The following is a 13,382-nucleotide window of genomic DNA, read 5'->3' as shown; positions in this document are numbered from 1 at the left end:
GGTGAACTCACGATTTCGGCAGCCTTGCTTCGAAATCCGAAGTTCCGGATTGGTGCATGGTATGCGAAGCAACGCGCAAGGCTTCTTGCACTTCCGTTTGACTCTGCAAAGTGGTTTAGCAAGTCCTCGGAACTTGGAGATGCTCTCACGCAAGGCTTACACTTTGTACTAAGCCACGGCATTAGCTCTTATCCCGATTTGAAGGAATTGGGCTTCAACGAGAACCAAGTCTCACCCTATGACCGGTTCAGTGTGAGCCGAGAAGCTCAATCAAACAAGCTTACTGTTGAAGATCACTCAAATCTTGTGGGGCTTCAGATTGATGCTGCGAGACTCGAAAATCCGTACTTTGATGCAATCGGTTGGCTATCAAAAAACTTAAAGGCATTTGTAGCTATGCAATTTGAGTCGTTCCTCCTGGATGAGCTTCGCTTTGAGAAGCTGAAGCGTGCTGAGGCTATCAAGGTTAGATCAGAGCAATGGCAACTTCAAAGAATGGGAAACATACTTGTCAACGCTCTCGAGACGAAGCTTCATGAGAGCCAGCCGTACCCCAGAGATAGCTCTGATCCTCATGGTCACCTTCGGTTCACTGTGTGGGAGTCTAAGGAAGATCACATGATTAAATTCATTGATCATGACTGAGGACTAGGAGGAGAATTACCTATCTCGTGGGTATTGGACCCTCAGTTTAGTCCCAGAGAGTACTGGGGAAGGCAACTGGCTATGTTTGACCACATACCAGCCTTCCAGAACATGGATTACCCTCGGATGGGCCATCCACTAGCTACCGCAGTTCGAAAATCCTTGATGAGACATGTTCCATTTATCAAGGACTCCGGAAATCTGGAAGAGGACATTCAGTATATCATTTATCCTCATCCCAGAAAGCCCTCACGGAAGTATATCATTGAGGATATCCGTCGCGAGTTCAAAACGTCAGTACCTATCAAGTACCTGACTAATCCAAACTTTGACCTGCCAAATTGGTACCGGAAAAAGCTAAATAATGCCTACGAAACTCTGTTACAACGGCTACAAGGCCCTGTTGAATACGAGTTTCTTACCCGCATGTTTTCGCAGTCCACAGAAATGACAACATTTGAGAAGGAACTTGATTCCGTGGTTGCAGCAGCTGATAACTACTTGCATTTGATGAACGGCAACCTGCATTGGGAAGAACGGAATGGCTACGCTCATGTTATGAGCATAGCGGGAGTCCAAATCGAGCCCAAGACTTACCCTGCTGTCCAGCGCCACGCCTCGGTTGTGAAAGACATCAGCCGTGTGGTGCCTCGACCTCTTGTTATTGTCGTCGACATCAATGGAAAGCCTTGCCGAGCTTTGGTTGATACTGGCTCATTGGGGGACTTCATGTCTACTCAGTTAGCAGATCAGCTGAAGGTATTCAAGACATACCTTCCATCACCTATTCCTTTGCATCTCGCAGTCCAGGGATCTCGTTCGAAGATTCTCTGTGGGACAAAGGTTCAGTTCAAGTATCAGAGCATCAAAACAGAGCATTACTTTGACATCGCGAACCTCTCTGGATATGATTTGGTCCTTGGTACACCTTGGCTGTATCAGTATAATGTTCGCGTTTGCTTTAATCCTTCGTCTATTGAGATTGGAAGTGACACGGCCTTGCCTATGGTGGGTGATAATGTTAGCCAGGTTCGGTCCCAAGCTATGATGGTTAGTGAGGATGCACTCGAGCAAGTTCGCGCAGAGCTTCAAGAGTATGCGGCCCCCATCTGCAAAACAGCTTCGGAAACGCCATTGCCACCCTTACATGCAATTAACCATGAGATACCCTTGATTGACAAGCACAAGGTATATTCCTGGAGGCCGTCTCGGTGTCCCGAGGCCTTCTGTTCACAATGGGATCAAAAACGAAGGGATTACTTATCCTCAGGTAGGTGGAAACTTACTACCTCAGGGAATTCAGTACCAATGTTGCTGATTCCGAAAGTAGGAAAGCAAAAACACCTACTCCGGACTGTCGTCGACTTGCGCGCACGCAACGCCAACACTCGCAAGGTGTCAGCACCTCTCCCAAGCATTGAAGGGATTTTGTGTCGTGTGGCAAAGTGCAAATATCGAAGCATCATTGACGGCAAGGATGCCTACGAGCAAATCCGAGTTGTTCCCGAGCATGTTGATAGAACTACAGTTACAACGCCTGACGGAAATATGGTCAGTCTCGTTCTACAGCAGGGTGATTGTAACGCACCCGCAACGTACCAAGCGCTGATGAACCATATCTTCTCACCCTACATAGGTGTCTTCATGGAGGTATACCTAGATGATGTTATTATCTATTCCAACACAATCGAGGACCATGTTAAGCATGTTAAATGCATTATTGATGTCTTGAAGCAAGAGCAACTATACTTGAGTGCTTCAAAACTGAATTTCTTGCCAAAGGAAATGAAAGTACTCGGTCGTATTATTGATGATAATGGTATACATATGGATCCCGACAAGGTGGACTCTGTAATCAACTGGAAGACTCCTACATCAAAAGGATTATTGTCAGGATTCCTCGGAAGCGTAGGATATCTCGCAGATGACTTACCTCGCAGCCGTGGCCCTATGGGAATCCTCCATGGCCTCACAGGCTCGACGGTCCCATTCCGTTGGTCCTACACTGAACAGCGAGCCTTTGACGAGATCAAGGAAATTGTTGAATATCATCGTAACCACAGCCGAGTGCCATTAGACTACTCACCTGAGCACAAACCCGTCTGGATGGTCACCGACGCGAGCTCCGCCAGCATCGCAGGCTACGTCGCACAAGGAGACGAGTGGCAGAAGGCCAAAGTTGCAGCCTTCTACTCAGCGAAGCTTAGTTCGGCACAACAGAACTATGCAGTTCATGAACTGGAGATGTTAGCAGGTCTTGAGACGATGTTGCACCATCGGGATATCCTACAGGGAATTCATTTCACTTGGATAACGGATCATAAGGGGTTGATTCACCTTATGAAGCAGAAAGACCTAACAGGAAGGCAAGCGCGTTGGTTAGAAAAGATGAGTGCGTTCGATTTCGAGATAGTATACGTACCTGGTGAATCCAACGTCCTCTCGGATGCTCTCTCATGCATATACACCAACGACGCCCCTGGTACTGTCTGCGCACGCTCGGAATACACTGATCATGATGATAATGTCAGTATGGACCATCTGAACAGTCACGGAATTACCATACCACTGCTGGCAGGCCTGGAAGCCTTTGCAGCACGTACAACCCGTTCCAGGGCACTCCCTAAACGATCCAACGCTGACACTGGGCGTCCAGAAACATCTTCTGAGTTCGCAAAGAGGATGAAAGGCCATGTACGCGTTGTCGGCCCTAGACGCGCACAGGAGGGCGGGAGTACCGAAGATTTGACCTCATCGTCGTCCACTACGATCCACAGTAGTCCTAAACGAGCTAACGAACCAAAAACGCGGTCAGGAAGCAATGGAAAAGAGCAGGAAAAGCTCACCATCAAGATCCCTGCAAGGCCAAGCCCTAGCAGCATGGGGACAGCCCAGAGCTCCAATCCACCACTTGTAGGACCTTCAGCAAAGGTCTACAGAGGCCCTAGGACAGAAGAGGAGCCTGAACGAAATCAGGATGGCAGTGGATCTCGAGAGCAAGAGGGAATCAATGCAGAAAGTGCCAGCAAAGCAAATTCCCGCGATCCGGAAATTTCCCACGCTGACCCAGACTTGACTGGGGCAACGTTGCTCAATTCCATTACCTCACTCAATGGCCTTGACTTCAAAAAAGCTATTCAACATCGCTATTCTGATGATCCTCTCTTCAAAAGAGTAGTAGAAAACCCGGAACACTTTGCAAACTTCGAGTGGAACCAGGATACAGGCCTTTTGTACCTCAAGAAGGATGACGATAGACTTCTCTGCATACCTCGCATCCTCGTAAACGGTCGTACAGCTCAAGAAATCATTATTTCAGAAGCTCATTCAATTCTAGCTCACCTTGGGGCAAGCAAAACATTGGATTACCTTCGCCAGAGTGTGTGGTGGAAGGATATGGTTTCGGATGTGAAATCATATTGTGAGTCTTGTCGTACTTGTAAGATGAGCAAGCCTAACAACCAGAAGCCTTACGGCTTGCTGCACCCTCTCAAGGTTCCGACGTATCCCTGGGAGGCTATCGGAATTGACTTTGTTGGGCCGTTACCGGATTCTAAAAATCGCAATGGTACATTTGACTCGATAACTGTTATTATTGACCTATTTACCTCAATAGTACATCTTGTTCCCTGCCGTACAACCTACACTGCCCGCCAAGTGGCTGAACTGATGTTTGAGCATGTCTACAAGCACCACGGAATGCCACAATGGATTATAAGTGATCGTGACTCACTGTTCACATCAGCAAACTCGTACAAGTCTGGTAGGAATGGGACCATAGCCACCATCACCCACCAGAGAACCAGACACTGTTATGGGCGTATAACGTACCTGGCTACCCCCATACCGTCGTTATATTGCTATGTCAGCCACCATACCTGCATTCTCGCAACTTCCCATTAACCACCATACCTAGTCCATACCCATTCCACTGGCACATGTTCATATTCAATATAGCCACTTTTGCGCATCGGGAAAAAACTGTATTTCAAGCACTACAGCGACAAGCGAAAACTACAGCGACATCATCAATACAGAAACCGAATGCGTACTAACGACTTCCTTCAAGGGTAGCACCTGATAGTAAGGAAAGATTGAACGTCAGTACAGATAAGATACAACGAAGGAATGAGAAGAACCTAAGGAGACTTGCTGATATTGTCGTCGCTGTCATCCCTTCCGGCACTACCACTTGATTCCATGGCCCCTAAGAGCTTGACCTTCTTCGCATTGAAATGTTTTGCGCTGCCGAAAATGATCTCCCGCCATTTTTCGTCATCGTAATCGCAAACGTGCTTGTAATACTTGTTGGCAGTCGTTCCCCAAGGATCATCTTTGAAGCTGTTTGTGTTGTTTTTTGAGTTCGATTCGACACTGCTCTTGACGGAGTTAGTTCCACTCTTCCATAGTGTAAGCGCGCGCTTGACCTGAAGATGATGAGTGTAGAATAAACCAATGACTGGAACGGAGGTACATACCGCTGAAGCAGCCACAGCGAGACCGGCCACAGGATTTCCGTGTCCATGAGGGGCGTTCATAGTTGCTTGAAGATGATATGCAAATGTTTCTAAGATGAGTGGTCCACGAAACGCCCCCCGATTGTCCTAGAAACTTGACATGAAGCCTGACTACTACAACAGCTAGTATTCAGTGTACGCACCTCCTTTTCGGGATACTGATAGAGGAACTTCGAGCCTTTGAGCTGATCTGTTACCCATGCACTCCGCTCCTCCACAGTCGCATACTTCTTCATGTCTTGGCGTTCCCAGTTGCGTTCAACTGTTCGGAGAGCTTCTTTGCCAATGTCGCTACGGTGTGTACGTATTGCTGCAGCGCCCTATCATTCAATGGCAATCAAAGTCTCATTGGCATAAAAAATGGAAAAGGTACATACAACACTGTAGATTGCTGGATGGTCAGCACGTGGCTCGCCGTCGTCAGTGGGCTTCTCAGAAAGATGAGAGAAGATCTTCTTCCAGAGGCCTTGGATAGTTGCTTTGAAGTTGGGATGACTGGTCATTCCAAACGGCTCGGGAATATCAGACATAGCCCAGTCCAGCAGTGACGGAATAAATTTCTGTTGCCATATGGGAAGATCACGCATGACGTTGTCAAAAGGAAGGTGTTGATTCTTCCATTTGACTTTCTTCCCATGCTCTTGCTTGTCTATCGCTTGCACGTCAGCCTCCTGTAACACAATCTCGGGTGGATTTGCCTTCTGTAGAACCCACGTTAATATCTCGTTCATCATTAAATTGAGAATGGCACCTTGTCGGCATCCTTTCCCCTCTTGGAACCCTTTTCCACCTTGATACCAACTTGTGCTGGCAACTCAATCGGATCACCCAATGATGAAGCAGACGACATAGCCATCGATTGCACATATACTCCCCGCCAATCCTTAGCCAAACCTCCCACCTCGGTAGTTTTGACTCGCTTCTGAGAGCTCTGATTCGTTCTATTGGTTACGATTTCAGTGAGCATGAGGCTAAGATCGCTTAGATAACAACCACTCACTGTTCATCAGAATTGGCTTCAACTTCCTTGCGTTTCTTTGGAGCCATGATAGTAGCTGGCTTTGGAAGAACTGGAGCCACGGGGATCTCTTTGCGTTCAGCAGTGATTGCACGTCGAAGTTCGAGTCGCTCATCCTGTATAATAGGGATCAGATACTGGCGGTGGGTTCTCGGGTAGGAGAAAACCAACCTTACGGCGCTGGGTAGCCGTTTTTTTTACCTTTCCCTGTCTTCTTCTCTTCCTGTGGCTTTTTTTTGGATGCCGCCATCTTGGCCCGCTTCATTTCCAGAAACTTGGCGAACTCCTCATCAATGTCCATCTGTCCCGCATCCTCAGAGCCTGACACAGAACTCTCGGGCTGCTGATATTCGTCTGATGATGTCGTATCATTGTTAGTGTCATCCTCGAGATCGACCTGGATGGATAACACGTCGGGAGTAGACGTGTCCTCAATGTCACTACCACCGTCACGGTGGAGATCATCAGGGTGACTCCCTTCGGACTCGCTGGTATGCGTGGTAGTCACAGACGGGAGAATGTCACCTTCTGCATCATCGTTATCATCCAATGCTGGGATGGCAAGATCGAATGCTGGACTGGGAATTGGCGAGGACACTGAGGATGCCTTGCTGGAGGCCGTCGCCACAGATGCTGTGGGTTTGGACGTTGCTTGAACTGAGGGTCCCCAAGCCATGATGGCAGGCGACTGGCGCAAAACAGAGGCGACGGACTGTTGGGAAACTTTCGGTAAGCTTTTTGATGTATCGAGGTCAGGTTGAAGAGATTGAATGGCCTTATCCTCTAGGAGCTGCTTGTCTTCTTGAGCAGCGACTCGCATCGCCATCCTCTTTTTCTTGCCATCCTGCACTTCCTTTTTCTGCGCCTTGGCTTCCTCCTGCTTCCGCTGCTTGGCTTCCCGAGCCTCTCGCTGTTCCTGTCGAGTATGCTTCTTGAGCTCATCAGGAACATTGGCTTTGGCACCGCGAGTGTTCATTTGACTGGATGTTGACGTGAGAGAGAAAGAAATATTTGTTGCCACGGAAACATTCGGAATCACGCCATGAACCAAAAATTTGCTTCCGCCTACACAGCCTGTTCCGACAACTCAAACATCCATCATGTCCACTTCTCGACGTCTCACCCAGCGCCTTGTCTGTGTTGTTCAAGGATGTAATCAAACCTTCAGAACTCAATACGGTCGTACGCAGCATATCAATGCAAAGCATACTGGCATTGACATGCAACCATCTTCTTGCCGACCTGAGTTGGTATCCTGCAATAGCGAGAGAGATGCAGAGCAAACATCCAGCCCTTCGTTCATGGATATTGATGATGAGCCTAGTCACGCCGGAGACAATGAAGTACACGATCCACCCACCCCACGTTCTACTAAGCATTTTCATCCGCATTTAACCGGTTCGTATTGCTTGTATCCTCTTCAATGTGTATCTACAATTTATGTTTGCTTGTAGGTCTACCATGTGATTCTCAAGGGAATTTCTTGCCTACTGGCACACCACCATCATCGCCTGTCCAACCTGAGAATGTTGCAGAGCCCTTTATGGATCCGCTTCAATTTCGAATCGCCGATTTTCTGTTTCGAAAGGTAGAGATGTCGCAGGGAAATATCAACGAGCTTATGGAGCTCTGGACTCTTACGATGCTCAAACATGGCGACTTCGGACCCTTTGAGAACCACGATGAGATGTACAAGTTAATCGATGCTATCCAGCAAGGTAATGCACCTTGGAAGTGTTTCGTCACCCAGGTGGATGCGAACCTTCCTCCCACTGCGCCAAGCTGGCAACGTGATCAATATCAGATTTGGTATCGTGACCCCGACACGGTCATCAGCAATATCCTAGCCAACCCCGATTTCTCCAATGAGTTCGACACTGCCCCATATGTTGAAGTCAGTTCAGATGGGAAGCGGCGGTGGTGTGACTTTATGTCTGGGAATTTCACATGGAGACATGCAGTACGTGCTTTCTCAGACTCACCGGAATGATGTTAATATAGCATTGTTTAGAGTCGAATACACCAGGAGGATCCAACCACGGCAGGAGCAATGTATGTCGGCATCATCTTGGGTAGTGATAAAACAACGGTATCTGTCGCTACGGGTAATGTCGAGTATTATCCTTTGTATATTTCGATTGGAAACATCCACAATTCTGCACGGCGCGGCCATCGTAATGCGGTAGTACCAATTGGCTTCCTCGCTATTCCCAAATGTACGTGTCTTGAACATTAACAGTTTGGCTCATCTGATTGGCTTTTTATAGCGGATCGCAAGTACGATGATGACCCCATGTTTCGAACCTTCAAGAAGCAGCTCTACCATCAATCCGTTGCAGCGATTTTGCAATCTCTAAAGCCTGCTATGATGGAACCAGTCATTCGACGTTGTCCTGATGGGCATTTTCGACGGGTGATTTATGATCTGGCATCCTTTATTGCCGACTATCCTGAACAAGTTCTCCTCTCGGGAATTGTATCTGGATGGTGCGCAAAGTGAGTCATTAATTCTTTTATATTTTGGTATAAACTCAGACCAGTACAGGTGCACGGCACTGTCAAGTGATTTAGATGGAGAAGGTGGGCGACGTACCCAAGAGCTTACTCAATTGCTCTTGGATGAGTTTTGTGATGAGAGCGATACGTTATGGTATACCTACGGCATCGACAAAACTACAAAGGTATGTGTACTATGCGTGTCAATGTTTTGTACACTGATCTCAAATAAATAGCCGTTCACATTCCATTTTCCGCGTGCCGACATTCATGAGATTTTGACTTCTGATCTCTTACATCAAGTGATTAAAGGCTCTTTTAAAGACCACCTCGTGGAGTGGGTTGGGGAGTACCTTCTTCAGTCGGAGGGAAAAGACCGAGCACGGGAGATCATGGATGACATTGATCGCCGGTATGTGGACTTCAAGTTATTTGTTACTTAGCTTGTCTCACCAGGCTGCAGTATTGCTGCAACTCCGGCTTTTCCAGGCTTGCGACGTTTTCCTCAAGGCCGACGCTTTAAACAATGGACCGGAGATGATTCTAAGGCTCTTATGAAGGTATGTTGTGTGAGATTGTCTGTTCGTGCATCCTCTTACAGTTTGCCTGGTCTTAAGGTCTATCTTCCTGCTGTTGCCGACTATCTCCCAGAGGAAATGATGCAATGTTTGGCATCGTTTCTTGACTTTTGCTATCTCGTCCGTCGCACCGACTTCAACGAAGATACCATTCTTGAAGTCGAGTCTGCCGTGGCACGCTTCCATTACTACAGACAAGTTTTCATTACCACTGGGGTCCGTGATACCATCTCTCTTCCTCGTCAGCATTCCCTTGTCCATTACCGGCAACACATCATTGATTTTGGGGCTCCGAACGGTCTCTGTTCCTCAATTACGGAGTCGTGCCATATCACAGCTGTTAAAAAGCCTTGGCGTCGATCTAACCATTATAACGCCCTAAGCCAAATGCTCTTAACAAACCAACGACTTGATAAGCTTGCTGCACTGCGTTCTGAACTTGCGAACTACGGTCTTGTCACCCCAAATCACCCTCCTCCACCGGATCCTTTTGATCTTGAGAGCGAAGATGTTGGAGCTGTTGATGAGCCGATTCTTGCAGAAGTCAAACTCGCTGTCACTAAAGGTAATTGACTTGTTCATTAACACATAAACTTCTTATCTGATTGATTCCCATCCTGCAGAACGTGCATATCCTCACCGTCTCGAGCGCTTGGCACAGCACATCCACTGTCCAGATCTTCCAGAGCTGGTTCGACGTTTTCTATATGATCATCTTCGTCATGAGAACGACCCTCCCTCAGAAGATATCCACCTTGATGACTGTCCCGAGATCATGTCCAACATATATGTCTACCACTCCGCTGTGGCATCCTTCTATGCACCTAGTGACATTTCCGGAGTCAGAGGTATGCGCCGGGAACGTATTCGGTCGACCCCATCTTGGCATAAACGTCCGCGCCGTGACTGTGCATTTGTTGTCGAGGACGAGGAAAAGCCTGGCTTCTCTGGGATGAGTGTTGTAAGAATTTTACTTTTCTTCTCATTTGTTCATGAGGGGGTGATCTATCCATGCGCACTGGTGCGGTGGTTCAAGAAGCACGGGCAACATGCAGATAAGAAGACAGGCCTCTGGATTGTTAAACCTGAGGTAGCACAGGGTCGTCCGGTTATAAGTGTTATTCATCTAGATTCACTTTTTCGTGGCGCGCATATAATTCCCGTGTATGGAACACATTCTGTACCCCATAGGTTTGACTATGCCTATTCTTTGGACTGTTTCAAAGCTTTCTATGTAAATAAGTATGCAGACCACCACACAAATGAAATTATTTTCTCCTGAGCAATAGTGCGGCCTGATTCCGAGTGAGTTCTTCGAACTCAAGGGTAGAAATTCCCAAAAAAGAAGGATGTTTGTGACACCATGCAACCATCATGTCACTACGCATCGTAGAAACTCGGGTCTTATTGCCTCTTATCTGCTAACAACGACGTTACGCCCTTGAAGAGCTAGCAGCTATGGGAAGGTCCAGTTATGTTACAAGACTGTGGGCCAGTAGTATGAGGAGGCTTGGACTTGGTGCTAGGTGTGTACTAGTATGCTCTCTTCGTTTGACAGGCAAACTCATTTTTACGCTGTTTACTAGTAACGGCAGCTCACTGCAGAGTCCTCGCGTCAACACCATCAGTGTAGAGACCGAATTCACACTGCCAGAACTCCCCTCACCATTGATCTCGTTGTCGTCAGCCCTCTCAGAGGCAACAGCTTCAGTTTCTGTTGGTACTAGCACTGGTGATATACCAAGTGCGGCTGTTATTGCTGCATCCCAGCAGCTCAACGTGTTTGGACAGCCCATCCTTGTCCTCCCATCATCCCTGCCATCACCGATCTCAATGCCTCCAGTGAGCTCTCTGCCTGGTCTGCCGTCCTTGTCCCAAAATCCCCTTCCCCATCAGGAAGCCAGCGACACCGATGATCAGTGGATCCGCCATATTGATCAGATCGCAAAGGCATCCCTCTTTCTCATATCCGTGCTGACGACAGCCAAGAGGGGCTCTTTGCCATCGATCTCGTTGGATATCGATGTGGATCAACTCTCCCAGCAGCTCTTTGAGATGTCCGAGAGCATCAGCTTCGTGGAGGAAAACGTTGCAGAGCCACTTCAAGGGTATAGAGCAGACGATTGGGATTCACCAAGCTGGCGCCGCTCGAGCAGCATGCTCACAGTGGAGTCGGCATAGCAATGTTGGTGCATTTATGAGGCTGGTGAATGTTCGACAGCGCGGAGATGAAGTTACTGCAGGACATGTGCATATCTACCACTATCACACCACTCGCATCATTATTTTTCTTCGATGGCAATGTTATTCTTTTCTTGATCTTGTTTGTGACTACTTCTAAGCCAGGCCGTGCAGTGTTGCAGTAACAAGTATGGTGATATGGTGAAAGCAAGGTCTTTATAATGGCTATGGCACGTCAATGCTCATATGTGCCATACCATTCAGACACAACCCATACTCTCCATACGTCACCAGAAATATTGCAGATTGCTGATGCACTAGCGTCTTTTGGAAGAGGCTACATGAGCTTATGGGTACTCAGCTGAATATGTCCAGTGTGTATCACCCTCAGAGTGATGGCTCTACGGAACGGGCTAATCGTACCATTACCCAGATGTTACGACAATGTGTCGACTCCACTCAGAAGGATTGGGTGTCAAAACTGCCAGCTATTGAGTTCACGATGAACTGCGCCAGGTCTGAGACAACAGGATATGCCCCGTTCATGCTCAATACTGGACACATACCCTGATCCATGATATGGAACTCGAATACGAAGAATGAGTATCCCTCTGTCCGAACATTTGCTCGATTGCGGCGTTTAGCTATCATGTCAGCTCACGATGCGATTCTTGAAACTCGGGTGAAGCAAACTCATATCGCAAATTGGAAACGACATTTCGAATCTTTCCACGAAGGTGATCTGGTATATGTATCCACCCAGAATTTGAAGTTTGCTAAAGGTCTAGCTCGCAAATTAATTCCGAAGTATATCGGGCCCTACAAAATTTCAAGGGACTTCGGAAATCACTCATTCCATGTAGAGCTGCCTTCAAGCTTCATCCAGAGAGGAGTACATCCAGTATTCCACTCCTCCTTGCTTCGGATTCATGTTCCTAATGATGATCGCAGATTTCCAGGATGTCTTGATACTCAAATACAAGAGACTCCGGAAGCAGAACCTCAGTGGAAAATTGAACGGATTCTATCGCATCACGGCGCTAAAGATCATGCCGTATTTGAAGTTAAATGGACTACTGGTGATATTACGTGGATGCCCTATGACCAGCTCGTCGGGCTTGGCAGTCTTGCTGACTATCTTGACTTGCTAGGTTGTGTGTCCATTGGTAACCTACCGACGGGGCGTTCACTGCTCCCATCAGATCCAGAACAGTACGGGATTTCTGTGAGCTCCATTACATTTGATTTTGAGTCTCCTAGGAGGATAGAAAAGGGTATGCAAAGTTGTGTGAATTCCCCCACACCTGTGCTCCCGCTTCCCCATCATTTCCCGCTACATTATTCTCCCTCTAGGACCATCACCACTGCATTCCCACTGTCCATGCCCAGCGAACGTAGACCCCATGGCAAGAAGGGCCGCAAGCCCCCTGCTTACCTCCGTCCCTTGCTCACTACCACTCCCACTCCAGCAATTCCGCTCTCACCAAGGGCATTCACTGTCCACAAAAATCGCGAATGGTTTGACGTTCACGAAGCCCCAGGCTCCGGTTCTTTTGGAGGCCTTGTTTCTCAGGTTCATGCTGTGCACATGCTCAAATGCATTGAGCACAACAACCTTCTCCGACGTACTCACGCCAAGGATGGCATTTCGGAGTGCAGACAGATCCGCTCTGAACCCATTGCTTATGATGCAATCACTGCCTCGTTCAATGCGGGTTCTCAGACTGAAAAATTCGTCGAATGGGTCAAGCCCAGTCCCACCAATCCTAATGGACCTAAGGGCTACACCCTCGCACATCTCAATTCCCCATCTCCTACCAGCAAAGGGCTTCACGTCGACATGAAGTTCCTTTTCGACCCTCGCCAGCTCAATATCCCTGGATATGTTATTGTTCCTGAATGTGAGTACAACAAGACTCGGTTCCTCGGCCATCAGATGCTCTTCCA

At 47.8% G+C, this 13,382-nt stretch overlaps 2 protein-coding genes across 2 annotated transcripts; one reads left to right on the top strand and one right to left on the bottom strand.

The window, feature by feature from the left end:
• Positions 1-4,784: 4,784 nt before the first annotated feature.
• EV420DRAFT_1722663 (uncharacterized protein) lies at positions 4,785-7,156 on the bottom strand (the record flags this gene model as incomplete). Its single annotated transcript, XM_060479781.1, has 7 exons — positions 4,785-5,072; positions 5,124-5,249; positions 5,306-5,482; positions 5,540-5,863; positions 5,914-6,103; positions 6,163-6,232; positions 6,382-7,156. The coding sequence occupies 7 exons, from the start codon at positions 7,154-7,156 to the stop codon at positions 4,785-4,787; spliced, it is 1,950 nt and encodes a 649-aa protein (XP_060324982.1).
• Positions 7,157-7,280: 124 nt separating this feature from the next.
• EV420DRAFT_1277534 (uncharacterized protein) lies at positions 7,281-10,536 on the top strand (the record flags this gene model as incomplete). The annotated part of the gene is made up of 9 exons (XM_060468037.1): positions 7,281-7,578; positions 7,635-8,140; positions 8,192-8,396; positions 8,448-8,676; positions 8,726-8,861; positions 8,913-9,088; positions 9,140-9,236; positions 9,294-9,819; positions 9,878-10,536. 9 exons carry the CDS (start codon positions 7,281-7,283, stop codon positions 10,534-10,536), a joined length of 2,832 nt encoding a protein of 943 aa, XP_060324981.1.
• Between the last annotated feature and the right edge of the window lie 2,846 nt (positions 10,537-13,382).

Source organism: Desarmillaria tabescens (assembly GCF_030435595.1).
Source record: "Desarmillaria tabescens strain CCBAS 213 chromosome Unknown EV420scaffold_55, whole genome shotgun sequence".
Taxonomy (NCBI): domain Eukaryota; kingdom Fungi; phylum Basidiomycota; class Agaricomycetes; order Agaricales; family Physalacriaceae; genus Desarmillaria; species Desarmillaria tabescens.
Note: the sequence above shows the minus strand (reverse complement) of the source record. Positions and strands in the feature narration are given on the sequence as shown.